The 16,793-nt window shown below is 45.0% G+C and overlaps 1 protein-coding gene across 1 annotated transcript in view; it reads left to right on the forward strand.

Annotated features, from left to right (window-relative positions):
- The window catches only part of Gad1 (glutamate decarboxylase), a 152,882-nt gene that overhangs the window by 21,022 nt on the left and 115,067 nt on the right, over nt 1–16,793 (forward strand). Inside the window, exon 2 of the mRNA XM_077707721.1 lies at nt 10,298–10,491. Within this exon, the coding sequence (XP_077563847.1) occupies nt 10,446–10,491 (46 nt within the window). The 5' untranslated portion in view covers nt 10,298–10,445. The remainder of the gene's footprint in view (nt 1–10,297; nt 10,492–16,793) is intronic.

Consider the following 16,793-nt stretch of genomic DNA (forward strand, 5'->3'; position numbering starts at 1 on the left):
AACTAAATTACAAAGCGCTGTCATGTGGTGTGCACTGTGTGGGTCCTGGATTATATTGGTTGGCGCCTGGATTATATTGGTTGGCGCCTGGATTATATTCACTGGCGCTGGGATTATATTCACTGGCGTTTGGATTATATTGAGCGGGAAATCCTGTAGAAATGGGTGTCCGATACCGCCCACAAAAAACAATGCCATTAGGCAGTGTGATCAAGAGACGTTCTAGAGCTTGATTGTTTATCAGCAAGTCACGCAGAACATTGTATAGCAGTTACACGGCTTAATCTAAAAAGCAACACAACCTCCACGTGAGCGGTTGTTTCTAGAACTGTAAACGGCATCGCATCCACTGATAAGAAACTTTTTTTTCTTGAAGCAAAGTTTCCGATAAGTCTATAACATCGAACGTGAAACTGTGTTTCCCAAGAAATATCAAAAGCAAGCCTTCATTTTTTCGAACACTACCTATGTTGTAGTGAACCACAGAAAAGCTGGGCTTTTTTTGTAGTGTCCTTCACCTAAATAAGGGAGAACACCAGTTGAAAATGCACAAGTAGAAAAGGCAGATTACGTTAAGAGTTTAAACAACCTTTTCAATGCGTGCCTCGGACATTTATACGTATTGTTATCGTGAATTTTCTGTTTTCCTTATGAGGATTTTTCCTTCAGTCACCCACGCAAACTTCCAGTACTTGTCACCTTTTGCCTGGACGCGTTGCCTAGCAGAACCTTGCTCATTGGGCACAAGTGATCGTTGAAATTAATCGGCACATTAGACTCCGAATCCAGCACGGACGTGGTGAGCCTTTGCTTTTATGCTTTCGCCATAAACTGGTCATACCTCTCACTCGAAAAAAAACTTGAAAACAATATTTGGCTTCTCCTTATATTCTGTAGGGACGCGGTGGATGGCGTCAATGTCCGTAACGCTCAGTTCGGTTTTCAAACAACGAGCTATAGTGTCATCCTGATTTGCGGCAGCGACTCCACAGCGGTCGGCTCCGCACCTTTGATTTCCAAGTTCTTCCTGAGGCTGTACTGCTTCCGTTATATTATCCCTTGCCGCATCTCGCTAACTAGTTCAATCAGCTGGTTTGCATCAGTACTGTCTTCTAGCTATTTTTGCTTAGCTGCAGAAACGTCGCGACACACATTTTGGATGTCAGTCATAAACTGCTCAAAGTTCACGCTCATATCAGTCATGAATGAGCGTAAAAAAGCCCTTCATCGCTGCATTCATCCGGATTTGCGACCAAAAAAACTGCCCGTCTACATGCTGTTCGTTCGCACTTCTAAGTTCCGCAAAGTGGTTTCATCGATGCTGCGCCTGCCCGGGCCGCGCTGGTTACTACCCAACGGAAAACAGTCGCCGCCTGTGGAAGCATCCCGTGCCGCCTTTTTCGACAATCAACGTGGCGTGCGCTGCCTCTACGCTTCCGTGTATAGTTGAAGAGAAATCACGTGTGTCCCTTTCCTCGCTGGGTGCATCCGCACCTGGTCTGCGCGTGGGACCCTGCGTGGTGGAGCTTTGCTCACTCCGCCTACTCCACCTGGCTGCTCGGCGTAAGAAGCCCTTGATCGCTGCATTCATCGGGATTTGCGACCAAACCAACTTCCCGTCTACATTCTGTTCGTTCTCACTTCTTGGTGAGTGCTTTAAAACCGTCGTAAATAGATTTGTCTCGGGACAGTGCTCTTGTTTGATCGTGGATCCACCCTTTTGTGAGCGCACATGGGAAATTATTTGTCGCCGTACTGGGCCCGAATCGGCACCTTCTCTCTTCGCAAATGGTTGAAATCAAAGCCACTGTAGTGTTGTAGCTATGTGCTCGCACTGTCCTGCTATCCTCGCGCATCTCTAGTTCTTGCCATTTACATTGCAACAAGCCTACTGATATGTTCGGGCAATGTCAAATTGAACCATGGCCCTGACAAACTAGATGCCATTCTCGCTAAGCCAGACACCCTCTATTCCCAAAACAGGGAGTTTCAGAACGAAACCAGAGAAAAGCTGAGCGTCATAGCCAGCAAAAAAGATGGTCTTGTGCAACGTGTGTCTGTCGTAGAGGCAGCTGCCAAAGGATACTACGAAATTAAAACAAGCGTCCAAGAATCCTCTGTCCAAGTGAATAACCTGCAAGCAACTGTGCATTCTTTTCTGGCTCCCTAGATGAGCTCGAGAAGGGGCCAAAAAGAAATAACTTAATTACCAAAGGTATTCCAGAGAAAAATGAGAAGACCTTGAACGAAACCGAAAAAACTGTTCGTACTTTTTTTCAAAGTGAACTGTGTTTAAGTGTCGGCGATATTGAAAGAACACATCGTCTGGGGCGCTAAAGGGAAGGTTTTCACAGGCTCATCATTGTTCGCTTCTTTAACTTCAAAAGTAAGCAGGAAGTCTTTTCAAACGCGTCAGAGTTAAAGGAGCGAAGTAATGAAAATAATGTATGGTTCGAAGATGACTACACAGCAAACCTGCGTGGTATCAGGGAGCGGTTTGTGGGACTTCGGCAAAGTGCACCGCCAGGAGGAAAAAAAAGTTCGCCTCAATTACGACAAGCTTTACGTGGATTATCAGATTTACGTCTACGATCCAGCCTCTGATGCCATTGTACCGCACAAAGCCGTTCCTGATTCCGCGCAAATGTCCTCTCCTAAATGACATCAGTGCACGAGCTACCCAGGTCTTCATAACGAACATTTGCCTTTGTCATGTTTGCTGGAAAATTTCCGCAGCTTATTGCCAAAACGAGACCTTATTTCTGCCCTTATAACGTGTATCCCTGACATATTGGAACGAAACATGGCTCTGTGACGACACACCTGTCACCTTTTTGTTGTTTCACTCAGAATATAATGTCTTCAGAAAGGACAGAAAGACATCGCGTGGTGGTGGCGTGATAATCGCTGCCCGCAAGTCTCTCAACTCTATTCCCGTTCCAATCTCAGCCTCTTCCATTGAGACATGCATGGGCTCTTGTACGCTCCCCTTCTTCAAATTCTTCATGCGTTCTGATTGGCGCGAAAAACTCCAGCCACCTCCAGCAAACTCCACCAAACTCCAGCTCTGAATTCCTAACTGCTCTAGAGGCCTAAATCGAATACCTTCACTGTTCTTTCCCGCGGGTTCCAATAATTAGGGCCGGTGACTTTAATTTTACCTTTATTGACTGGCTCGGCAATCAAGTAGACAGCTCCTCCTCAATCAGGCATGAGTGCAACGCCTTTCTGCAGTTACTAGGTACTTTCTCGTTGCAGCAGATGGTTAAAGGGACAGACAACCATTTTTGTTGAGTATATATTCTCTATCCCAAATGAAAGGGCATCCCTTAAAGCATCCTGACGAGAAATGGTTTTGCTGATAACGCCCTAGAACGTTTTAAATCGAAATTTTTAGATCTACGAGCCTTATGTGTCCCTACCAAAAATAATGCTGGCAATGATGAGATAAAGTAGCTCGGCAACATACTTTTGTCTGTATGCGAAATGAAAAACGATATTTAAAAACTTGTCCTCAGGTAAAAACTTTGAATCGCAGGCTTTCCTGTTCCTTTGTGTGTTTTTTTCTCAATGCAACGGTCGAATTTTGCACGAATGCGCCATCTTTTGGGATAGACCATATGTAGAATCTGGCTTCACGTTGTGGAGGTGGGAAGTTCGATTCTCCCCGGGCGCGACGTTTTTTTTTTTTTAAGCAGCCGTTGGCGTATTTGGAAACTGAATTCAAATATTTTGGCAGAACAAACGCCCCTGACTCAGGCAGAATCGTCAAAGCTCCTTCACTGGGTCTGTTTACTGAACGCCGCCGTTGATTCTGGGCATGGAGACTCAGCCACACTGAGAGCGACCCAGCGAAGGCGGGTGGCGTGTCTTTAAAATTTTCAAAATATTGTTTAGAAATAGATATACAATTTAACCTTGTACTAATACTAGTGTTAAAAGGTTTTCAATGCGTAAATGAACGTTTCAGCAGTTACAGTAGCTGCTAGGTTTGCAGGTCAAGTGACAGGGACCCATATTGTAGTGTCAAGTTTCGACACTACGAACCACCAACCTTCCGATTTCAGGAAGTTTGCTGCCAAATTAAAACTACTTCCGCCAATTTGTTTATAAATTGCTTGTGGTTACCGGACTATACAAAACGCTGGCTTTCATATGAGCTAGAGAACATATACGCGACAAAAATCGGTTGTCCGTCCGTTTAAAGAACCCACTCGAGGTCAAGCCACTCTTGACATCGTTTGCACAACTCACCCTCAAAGCATTACAGTGAAGGTTCTTGAGGAGATAAGTGACCACAAATTAGTACAATTTAATTTTGACTCTGCCTCAACATTCCAAAAGAATAAAAAAACAATATAAATTCATTTACGAATATTCTAAAGCAAACCTATCCGCGATCAACGAATTCCTAAATGATTCGCTGGTAAAAGATGAACACACGTTCAGGTCTAGCACAGTAGAAGAAAACCGGGTTTTATTTAAGGAAGCCTTGTTGCATGTCAGGGACCACTTTGTGCCAAAATTACGTATCTGCCCTTCAATTCAGAGTACTTGGTTTACAGTTCATGTAAAAAGAGCTATTGCGAAAAAGAAACGAGCCTTGAAAGCTGCGCAGCCTTCGAATCAGCCTGATTCCTGGCATAAATAGAAGTATGCGTCCCGCAACTGCAACGGCATGGTTAAAAAAGCATAGACTTGCTTTTTCAAGAAAACATTGCCTGGTTTGCTCAAGGACAACCCGAAGGACTTCTGGAACACCATCAATCCTAAGCAACGTAACGGGAGCAAAACCCCCACTGCAAAAAGCAGATTTCTTTCTCCTTTACAAATAGCTGAGATGCATAACAGAACATTCTCCTCTGTCTTCACCACTGAAAGCTCTCCACCGCCTCTGCATGTTGCCTCTCATCCTGAGTGCTCCGTAATGTCCGATATTTTGATAACCTTGGAGGGTGTTTCAAGAGCCATACAACGTGTACCTAACAGATATATTCCCGATACTGATCAAATATTATCGAAATTATGAAAGCTAACGTTGATGCAGTCTTCCTCTTTTCTTTGCAAGTTGTTTCAGCAATCTCTCAACGAAAACATCTTGCCTAATGACTGGAACTTAGCTTTAGTTGTTCCCATTTATAAGGCTGGTGACCAGACCAACTTGTCTAATTACAGGCCCATATCTTCGACTTCTATTCCCCTGCAAAATTTTGGAGCATATTGTGTACACTAACATTATGCAACATCTGTCTTCCAATAATCTTCTTTTTCCAAATCCGCACGCTTTTCAACGTGAGAAATCCTGCGAATCTCAGATGTTCGAATTTGTAACGGATATACACACCAGTATACACTCAAGCAACCAAACTGACACAATTTTCGTGGACTGTTCGAAAGCTTTTGATTTAGTTCCTCATCAGCGCCTAGTATCAACATTACAAAGCTTCTACCACACTACGATTGTGTGGATAAAAATTTCTTAATGAATAGATCTCAGTGTGTCACAATAATAATACCATCTCGTCACCTGTTTAAGTTACATCCGGGGTGCCGCAAGGTTCTGTGTTGGGTCCGCTACTATTTTTGGTGTACATCAATGACATCCCCGACTTCATTTCATTTCAGATCCGTTTCTATGCTTACGATTGTATTCTGTACCACGAAATTGAATGCACAAATGATTCTCTGCTCCTATAAAAAGACTTAAACGCCCTTTTATCCTGGCGCGCTAAGTGGCTAATGCGTATAAATATTGAAAAGACTGAAGTCATGACATTCACCAACGTACATTCACCTCTCACCTTTGATTATTCTATGTACGACTCCAACATTGAGTGGGCGACCCATTACAAATACCTAGGCGTAATTCTCACTCCTAATCTTACCTGGAACGCCCATATAGACTACATTACAAACAAAGCAACCAAGACCCTAGAACTACTACGTAAATCTCTTTACACGGGCTTAACGGAAACCAAACTGACTTGCATACACCTCGTTTGTAACACCACAACTCGAATACGCGGCTATCATCTGGAACCATCACCAAACGTATCTTAGGAAATCCCTTGAAGCAGTCCAAAATCGCGCCATTAGCTTTATTTTCCGTAACTCCACACGCGACGGTATTACCCAACTCCGAACTAGCCTAAACTTAGAAACCTTGCAACAACGTCGCCAAAACTTTCTTGTTCAGTTTTTTTTTTTAAGATTTACCACAGTGCATCCTCATTCCGTTTTTTACACATCCAGCCGGAATCACACATATCCTTTGCACCTATCACCCGTTAAAATTATTCACCCCATTTGCGCGCACTAACATGTACAAATATTCACCACTGTTATTAGCGATAAAACTATAGAACAACTTGCCTTGCCACTATAGAACTATAGAACAATTTGCCTTGCCACATTGCCATCATCAGTAACTACGACGCATTCTGCAGAGCCCTGTCAGACATGTAAACACCTACCGCGACCAACACTGGTATGTTTGCCTGTTCCATTTAGTGTCACAAAGATCCTTTTTCTCTACAACGTCGCATTGTTTTTGTTTATATAAGGTTACCTTCGTTGATGTGCTTTCCCTACGAATGTAAACTGGCTGGAAATATTTTTCACCACTTTTCAGTGTGTTACAGTATGTTTCTTACTTTTGTTTTGGTTTTTAATATTCCCCCCTTATGTAATAACACTTTCCGGAGCCCTTAAGGGTGCTTTCAATAAAAAAAAAGAATTTCATGAAATCCTGCATTTCTGTGTGGGAGTCTCGAAGTCCGTAGCAACGGACTGCATGTCGGCCCTTATACTAGTAGTGGACTGCTCGAGGTGAGACATCACATCCACTAAAGCTTTCGCCAGTTCTTTTACAGATCCAGGTGACTTTTCCGCCAACGACGTGGTGAGCGCTGCCGGTGGATTTGCATTACCGGCCACGACAAGTCAGACTGTAGACAAATTCTAAACAAAAACACTGGGGAAAAAAAACACAAAGCGCGGTACACATTTCCTGAGCGATCTAGGAGCCCATAAGATTTTACGAGCAATCCAATTAGAATTGTACGCACGTAACTGGAATTTCAAACAAGATTGAGTGTCCTGGCAATGCTTTCAGCTGCCTAGATTGCTCTTGAATGTGCACAGGTATAGTCGTGCTGTCCACACACACACACACACACATATATATATATATATATATATATATATATATATATATATATATATATATATATATATATATATATATATATATATATATATATTGATGGCAGATGCGTAGATCATTTTGGTTTCGCCATGGAAAAAACAGCCAGCTTTTTGCACTCGTCACGTGCCAACTCGTCCACCGTTCAACGCCCCTGGAATGCGCAGTATGCCCAGAGCTCCGAACAGCTGACCTGGAATTACAAAGATTTGGCGTCGTGGCGATGCTTTCGGCTGCTCAGATCGCTCTTTAATTCATTCAACGCGGAAGTGTCATAACCAGCTGTGTAGCTCTGCTAAACAGTAACACTAATTGTAAATATTTTGCGCAAAATCTCCCTAAAAAAATGGAAAAATGGAAATATTAACGATGCGTACTCAGCCTCGAACGTGATAGTATTGTCATTGAAGGATGCACAAACGCAGCCCAATCAGGGAGCGTTAAGGCACCGGACATCACAAAATGTGTAGCGAGTTACGGAAACATTCGAAGTGTCCTCAAGGCTATAGGGAAGGCGTATGTTGAGCCATGTTCATCTGTATTGAACGTGGCGGTTCCTCACCATTTGACAAGTCACCATTTAATATCTGCACGTTACGTAAAAAAGAAAATTCCCCGCATTTCCCCTAAGGGAAGAATGTGAAAGTGCGAATGCACGAGTTGAATGTGCGCGGTTCGGTAATGTTCGCGAAAGAGAGATCACACACACACACAACTACAAAGAAAGAAAGATGCATTTATTCACAGACACCTATTTGTGTTGTCGTTGTACTTGATTGCTAGAGCGGATCTCAGCTTTGAAATTTCGTGTCAGTAATCCTTTAAGCGGGTGCATTAGCCCTTCTCACGCCCGATTCTTGGCCAATCCCCCACGTGGGTATGTGCCATGTCAGCGGCCAGGCAGCGCGCGCCTATCTCCCCCCGTTGCCAAGGAAGACGAAGAGATTCCTGGCCAATCCCCCACGTGGGTATGTGCCGTGTCAGCGGCCAGGCAGCGCGCGCCCATCTCCCCTCGTTGCCAAGGAAGACGAGGAGCGCGCGCACCCGCAGCTGTTGCTATGCGGACGGCGGCGGACGCTTCAGGCTCGCTTAAGAAGTGCATTCGCACTTAAAAATCAATTAGATGTCTACAGCGGATGCAGGTTCGATTTCCAGTCGCGGCGGCCGCTTTTCTGATGGAAGCTAAAAGGGTGAACGCCTGTGCGTACAAAATTCTGGCGCACGTTAAAAATAGCCAGGTGGTCAAAATTAACCCGGAGCACTCCACTACGCCATGCCTCACCGCCTGTGTAGCGTCAGCGCGTTAAACCTCATAATCAAATAAGATGTTTATATCACTTCAGGTTTTTTTTTGTAGAAGCAGCGGCAATGGTGTAATGCTCATTTGCTCATTTTAACTATGTGATTCGCGTTGCTACAGTACGAAAACATTGAACAAAGACAGAAAGGGCATATGCAACTGCTAATTCTCGCTGGGTATTTATGGCGCCGTCATGAGTAATATTCATCGAAAGTTCAACAAGATATATCTACTAGCAAGAAAACGTACCACATGCAAAATAACTCAGGTTTTAATTAAAAATAGAAGTTGAAGAATTGCTTGACACGTTCTTCCAAACGGTTTTAAGGGGGCCACGAAGACGAAACACAAACTCGGTTTAGTGGCCATATAGGAATGACGCCAATTTTCATTTAACGCAAACTTTCAACAACTAAACTCCATATTATTAAAAACAAACTAATCTGTGACGTCATGCGAAATTGTTTTTTATGACTCACGGAATATGACGCCCCAAGGACTCGCTGCTGCAATTGGTGGTTGCCGACCAACGCCGCTACCTAGATGTATGAGTGTGACAACGTAGTGGTGGTTTCAGCTTTGATTCATGGTATTACTCACACGCTGTTATTGGTGTTGGCCCATTTGCGTCACTTTGACGTCGCCTAACGCAAAACTTGAAAGTTTCCAACTTTAATCGTTTTCTCTTAGTATATACATTTTGCGGCTGAAATAGCTGCAATAGAGTCGAGTGGGTAGATAAAAGCTGCAATGGCTGGAGTAGAGTCGGATGCGTTGACAGAGGTTACTTTTAAATTAGGGTAAGTTGTATCTTGTATGTCTGGTTTCTTTAAAGACTGCCCTACATACAGAGCAAAACACTTGCCGTAAAACTCGGAGCCGTACACACAAAAATGTTTATCGTTTACATTTTGAACCCTCGTCTCGATCAGAAGCCCAGTGGTGTACGCGGCACTGTGATTTCCCACAGCTTGGTGAAATGACATAGCCTAGGCTGAACAGTTATATCACTGGGCTGTACGAGTACCGTCGTTTGTATGCACAGACCAGTAGTTAGGTAGCCGCATAGCAGGTGTGGATTGGATTGGAAAAGACTTTAATGGCAAAGATCCTGCAGTAGGCGGGGGCTGATTTAAGGCTCCGCCTCAACGCGGCCTAACGTTGCATCTACTTTCGCAGCCCTACTGAACACTAGCTCTTTTTCGGAGCCCGTGCCTTTCAAGCGCGGTGAAGATCTGATGGATGGCCCAGAAGCAGGTGTTGTTGCTAAACATTACCTTCATGTTCCCCGCTGTTGACTTTTGTCTTCAACAATAATTTCTTTGAAAGAGCTGTGAACGTAGCGCACCAACAAGTCCAATGCAACGCTTTTCTTGACCGCATCCTGAGCCGCTTGCTTGACTGACCCAACCAGATTTTTCTCCTTCCGTGGCTATTTACAGAAACAGTGTCCCGTTCCGTGCTAGCATCCCCTCGCTCGCACGATGAGGGGAAACGCTGTTCAACCCGTGATCGCCATGTTGGCCCTCAGGGAGAAAAAGCTGCCCAGAGTGTTGGTATGCGTGTGTGCGCCCGTTACGTCCTCTCCTCTCCGTCTCCCCTCCAGTGCCCGAGCGTTACCTCTAACGTCAGTGCTCCGCGCGGCGTCCACAGCGAAGCGCGTTCACGAAACCCACTGCCCCGTGCTTCGGCTCGCGGCATCGATCCCCTCATTCGGGCCGGGCCGTGGGCCGGGGTTTGCCTTTGACGTCACTGGTGAGTTTCGACCAATGAGATGCTTCCGATCGATGCAGCGCCTGGTCCGTGGGCGGCCCCGTGGCGAGCGGCGGCATTGCAAAGCAGCCGGGGTGCTGTAAAGGGCCTGCAGTGCGCCTCCGGGACCTTGCCGGGTGCCTCGGGAACGACCAACAGCCACCGCCGCCGCCGACGACACCAGCCATCATGGCCGCACCAAACAAGACGGATGTGTCCGCACTACGGTACACAGGTGGGCGCCTCGTACACTCACTAGCCGCAGCCGCGCAGGGTGCCCTCCGGCTACTACCTTTAAACGTACCTCCCTTCCCAAGATACTCAAGCGTTCGTCGGGCACCTCGCTACGGCGCTTGCAGTCCTATCTGTTGTCATTCAGGCCAAAAAGAGTTATCAGTGTACAAGAAAACAAACATTTTTACAGGAGAGAGACAGCTGTTTTGACGCAAACCTCGTATCTGACGCAAGTCGGCTGAAGCAGCAGGGCGCCCAAGGTGACTCCGCTGCGCGGAGCGCCACCGCCATGCTGCCCTTTCCCAATCGTTTTTTCTCTCGAATGAGAATCTGAGCGCCATTAGCGCCATGACGACTTCTGGCATGTCAGTTTTTCTCCTTGTAATCCTACTCGTACCATTGACTTCGCCAGTGTTTACTTTCCACCACTAGGCCTGTCTACGATGTAAGCCCAAAAAAGACCAGCCACTGGCCTCCTCAGTCCATACCGTCTGCCGCCCACAAATAATTGAACACTGCTCGCCACAAGTTCAGCAAGACAACCGCTCGCTTTCTGTATGGTGATAAGAACACACATGAAATACGCGTTTCCTGGCATAGTATACTTGAATATTATTTGTTTAGGTTTTTTTTAGTTGGGGTAGCTACTTTTTTGAGTTTTGCATCAATAGACTTTTCTGTAAAACTAATTCTAACTGCTAAATGCTACCTAACCATATCAGAGAGCCAAGTAAAATCACTGCATTATTGTCCTTGTCATGAATACTCTCTATAAAACAGTCAGCTTGACAGATTTTGTTGGTTGCCATCAGCACGAGACTCTCAAACCAACGTCGACAGGAGTCCTGCGATGATTAAAATGAGACCATTGGCAGACTGCGACTAGCGAAAACAATTATTCCGCCAGAGATCAATTAAGACGAGCCGGAAATGGTAATCAATACACTTGACCACAGTTTCCTTCAGAAAAACGTGCATCATCCGTGCAAAGTACAGCTCAAGGTCACCTGGTGTAGTGACAAACTACTAACTTTGTAGTCTCCGCGTTCTATTATTCTGGCCGATGAACTGGTGGAAACATTAGACAAATTAAGCCACTTAAAAAAAAACAATAATTTGATAAAAATTATTCTCAATCACCGTGGCAATATATCGGCAGCTTCCTACGCCACGATACCCCACAACCAAAAATCCTTAAGTTGTCCTTTTGATTTATCCTATGTCCATGTGCATACCATCCCAATGTGCAATCATGAACCTAACACTTTGTTTTCTTATTGTGATGATGATGACGATGGTGGTGGTGGAGGTATTTCTGTGCTCTAATAATTTGGATGATTTAGCTTTGTTTCGCATTATTGCTTGCATTGCGGGATCTGTTCTGGATTAGGAAAATAGGCTGCTCGCGCAAAAAAGATGACTGAGGCCTTCTCGCACGGATTTCCCCTGAAACCTTCAGAGCTTAAACTAAAATGAGTGCTGCTTCCGACAGAAAAGTCGACCCCATGTTTTTATACTAACCTATATAGGACTGATACACAAGTGAATCTCTCTATAAATGTCATTCTTACACTCTTAGCTTTGCATAGGTGAAAGCTGAAAACTGAAAACAAACATACTTGCCACGCTGCCACGAAAACTTCCTCTTTCCATATTTATCTTCGAATTGCGTATAGGGGCAAGCCTAAGAGCACTGCCGCTTTGAAAGTGCACGACTATGTTATTGTGAAAAAGGTCTATGAGGCCTAAGGTCCCATGCAGACAATGTTTGTTATGACTGGCCCAGGGGGGCGAAACACCTTGGGCCAAGGGATGCCACGAACGTTCGCCAACCGCATACGTCACGGACGGGGGAAAGGGAGAACGAGCAGTCGGCTAACAACAGCCAACCAGTCGTAAACACTGAAGCGGGACAAATGTATACACTGCGGCGAACGGCCCAGCTTGTTTAGAAGGCGAGCTCTTTGAGAGGGCCAAATTTACGTCGGCTGTGACAGAAACGACTGGGAATCATTATGCCAATGTGCTTCTAGTTTGACTTATTGGTGTGACGTCAAGGCTGGGGAGAACATTAAAAACTGTGAGAACTAGTTTGCACAATAGAAATGCTAGTAGTTTTACTCAACGAAACTACGAGAATCAAAGGGATAGCAGAAGTAAAGGGGTGATACCAAAAGAAACAAGCAGCAAATTGTAGTGTTTGCGCGTTTGAATTATATAATTTACGACTTCTCACTAGTAATACAGGGTTCCTTTTAAGTACACTTGGTTGCGAGTAGCAGTATGGGTTTTTTGTACGTTGAGAAGGTGACACAAATACGAGATGCAAGATAAGTTTCCTAAAAAGTGGTTACCTTTGTCATGGAGAACACTGATTAAGTATGGTAGCGCAAAAGGAAGCGTCAAGACGTCATGAAACTTGGCTTTATTTGTACAATATGTCCGTTTAATGTAAACTGCACTAGGAGAGGAGAAGGGACAGTGGCAGTGCTTTGATGCACCCTTGCGGCATTCTCGTAATGACGATGCTGTGAGTAGTACAGGGATCAGTCATGACCCTAGACTTCGAGATGAAAACTACGCTCGAAATTTGTAATACGGTTGTTTTGTAGCGATAGATGGGCGAACAACAGCCCAGGCTGCAGAAACTTACTAAAAACAAAACTGTGAGGCCCACAGGCTAAGTACGTGGCGCCATTTCTTAGCGACGCTTGTACCAACGCAACGCTATAAATTAAAAGAAGTTTTAATTATTTAGATCTTAGTTCTTGTAATCCTAGCATTGAGAATTCAGGTTGGCGCTCATTGTCCCATTCTAGCCGTATAGAAACCCGTGTTCTGGCAAGAATGGGACACGAATGAAAACATCACACAGGTTAAATGTTCTGTTATGTTGTTTTTACGAGCCAGCAATGGCCATAAATTAGTATCTTGTAACAACACTAAATTCTCACATTTGGTCCCCTCCCGAAAGTACGTCAGAGATACTTTTGGTAACTTCTTCCGCATAGGAGCGATTAAGTAATATGTTGATTTAGGTGCACTGGAAAGGTAGTTAGGCAATATTACGTCACCAAACGAACCAGTAGTTCTAATTTTATCGCTTGAAGGACACAAGAGCCATTGATAAGTTGGCGATGATCTGAAACTGCCCTCCTCCCGCTTCTAACGCATACACAGGGGGACGATTTGTACGCCTCTCTTTCAGAGTCTCTGTGCTCCTTTCACCCCGCACCTTCCATTCGCAGCCCTTAAACTCTGACGAAGTGATTATAGTGTGGGCTAAAAAACAAATACGGCAGTTATTTCTCACAACACTTAGCTGACCTATACGTGTGCCCATATTTTACGTCAAATGTGTTCAAAGTTTCTTCGTTCATTAAAAAAGTTGTAATGAAGCCCCCCTTGTCTAATGTGTGAACGTTTTTTTTGGTAGGTTCTTAGGGTTTTTTATAGTTTTGAAGCACTATGTTCCCTGTAACGCACCCGGCGATGTATTAGGGGGTTTACACTTAGAGGGAACAGAGGAGCACGTCTACTACCAGAGCATCCTAACGGCGCGCGTGATAACAGCGCACGAGAGAGTATCACTCATCGTGCTCATCACGTCATTGGGGCAACCACGCGTCGTCTGCTACTTCCGTGCTGACGGCGCTGAAAAGCTGTCAACATCGACAGGGCCGTGAGCGACGAGAATAATTCCTGCGAAGCCGAAATAATGTAGTGTTTCTTGTAGCATCAATGATTGATGCGGTAGAGGAAGAACAGATTGCTGTTCGTTCCTACGACGTGAGTCACCACAGGGCAGCCAGAGCTATCACCACGATCTACGGGACACGTTGCACCAGCTTAGCCTTGAGCATAACTTCAAGCAACCCGGATTGAAGTTGTCGCACCCTATTGCAGTTCAGTTTCTTCAGCTAGAGATTGATAGGAAATGAACATTACCGACCCGCTCGTCGCTAGTTGAATAGGAATATGTTTTGGCCTGATAATTTGAAGGATTTTGTTTATCTGGTATTTTTTCTCAAAATGCGCTTTATTGGCGCCTGTTCACATTGTAGGCGCTAGCTGAGCATAATTAAAGAAGAAAAAACCAGAACAATATTTATTCCAGCTCACAAAGGTTGACTGCTTCTTAGCGCCTGGAGCATACAAGTAGCAGACGATGAGCGGCCCCACCCACGACGGCATGCACGTAACGAGTGTATTGGCGGTGAGATCTTTGAGTGGCGCCCCCTGGCTCTGACGTCGGCTTAGGGATTCGCGCCGCTGTCGTCTGCTACACTCCGCTTGTGAGGGGCAACAGTGCCTGGGCTAGAAATCGCCCGCTTCGTTGCTGTAGTGCGTTCAAAAGCGTATTTCTAGCGACTCAATTATTTTGCCAGCTTCTGACGCATCTGAATAATTTTAAGCTGTATCCCCCACAAGTTTGCAACACACGAAAAGATAGAGAACAACTTTCTTCAGAGTATCGGTCAGAAGATCGTGTGTAACTCGTCCTTTCTTGCTTATTCGCGAGGATCAGCGATCAGAGCTTCTCGATAAGTATTCAAAATGCTTGGGCTTCCCTGCAGTATTTTTACGATGCTCCTATGAATACTCAACAGTCTAATACTACGTACCAAGCACCGGCCTCTACACGCTCATCGCACAGCAGGAAATAAAGCGGCTTTCTTTGTTTCTTTCGTTGTTGTCTTGTATCGGATTAATGTTTTTTTGCTTTTTTTCCTGCCCAACGCATTAATTTTTCTGCGCCGTCACCAACTTCTTATTAGGAGGTTTCGGGATGTTTGGGAGCCTCACAAAGGTCGTGTGAATATTTCCTTCATTTTGTATGGCATACATTCCCTTCTTCACAAATTGGCTTTCATTACGGCAGCGTGCGAGAAGGTGCATATCCGCAGCGTGCTTTGTTTATTCACATGCAAATACAATGAGAAGGTTCGTGCTACGCCACCGCGATCGCGCCCTAAACAACGTTGTCCACAGTACTCGAAGGCGGCTTTTGTGCTCCGAATTTCTATCGTAATTATATCGTTATCATAACGAACTGACTCTCACCTCGAACAATGATGACATGATTACGGTGTTGAAGGCATGATATACTCGCTAACTAACGTAATAAATAGTATACCTGCATATATTACAAGACTCGAAACCGAAGAAGAATTCCAAGTAGCTCTTTATTGCTTTTCAACCCTTCCAGGCGCGAATAACAAATCCTATTCTACTCGGGATGACGTTCTATGATTTGAAGAAAATTACTTTTACTCTCTTGTCCTGGACTGAGGACCCGGCCCACTAACCAGATCGATGTAATTGTTAAACAAAGTTTTCCCCTCCTCCCCTTACTCCTCCTCCTCCTATTGAGTGCAGTTTTCCTATAACGCATATCCGAATATCGGGAAGATATGGCTGTGCAAAATGTTCCGAAATATCCCTCCAGGTCTTAACAAACATATATGTGTTACTATAAATTTAACGAAGACGTGACTCGTTTTGCTCAATAAACCTCCATACTGGTTAGATGCCTGGTATAGAATCAGCCCGCGCGTATATACACACTGGGTTATTTGGAACTCAACCTACAGTTTTTGCCGTCTATAGTGCATGTCGGCAAACTGTCATGCCTTGACAACGTAAAGTGATGCGACAAAACGCGTTCGAGCGTTCGGTTCGGCAAGGTTGCAAAAACTGTTTTACCTTACATATGATTACCGGGAATCGTGATGCCTTCTGCCAAAGCCGACAACCCTGAAGGCCTAGAATTTGTTTTGGTCTTCCATTTTCGCTGTTGTCGGTTATTAGCAGCTGACTGTTCCTTTTGTTCTAATGCTTATACATGAGAAGCTGACGCCTAGCCCCGACTCTTCGCGCTCCGCACAGGACCGGCTTCGCAAGGAATGGGGTGGCGCCGGCAATGTTTCTCCCGTAGCGGTATCCAAAACTATACTTTAATTGACACCATGAGCTAGTGTATGCGATTTTAAGCCTGTTATTATGATAAAAAGTTACCCACACGCCAATTCTGGTGCGGACATGCATCAGACGTTGACCGAGCGCAAAGAAACAGCAGGGAGAGCGAGCCTGAGTGAAGCAGATGACAAATGCGAGAATCCCTAAGCTGACGTCACGGAGGCGCGCTTCGCAGCGCCGCCTGTGTTCGCGCTCACCGCCAATACTCTCCCGGCTCACACAACGCGCATGCGCCTTGTTTCACCACGGCGCCGTTATGATGCTCTGGTACTAGCTGCAGCCACGTGCTGTCGTATTCACTCTAAGTGTGAACGCCAGACTACG

The sequence above is a fragment of the Haemaphysalis longicornis genome, unplaced genomic scaffold, assembly GCF_048455015.1.
Source record: "Haemaphysalis longicornis isolate Haplotype H1 unplaced genomic scaffold, Haemaphysalis longicornis Haplotype H1 scaffold_4, whole genome shotgun sequence".
NCBI classification, from domain to species: Eukaryota; Metazoa; Arthropoda; class Arachnida; order Ixodida; family Ixodidae; genus Haemaphysalis; species Haemaphysalis longicornis.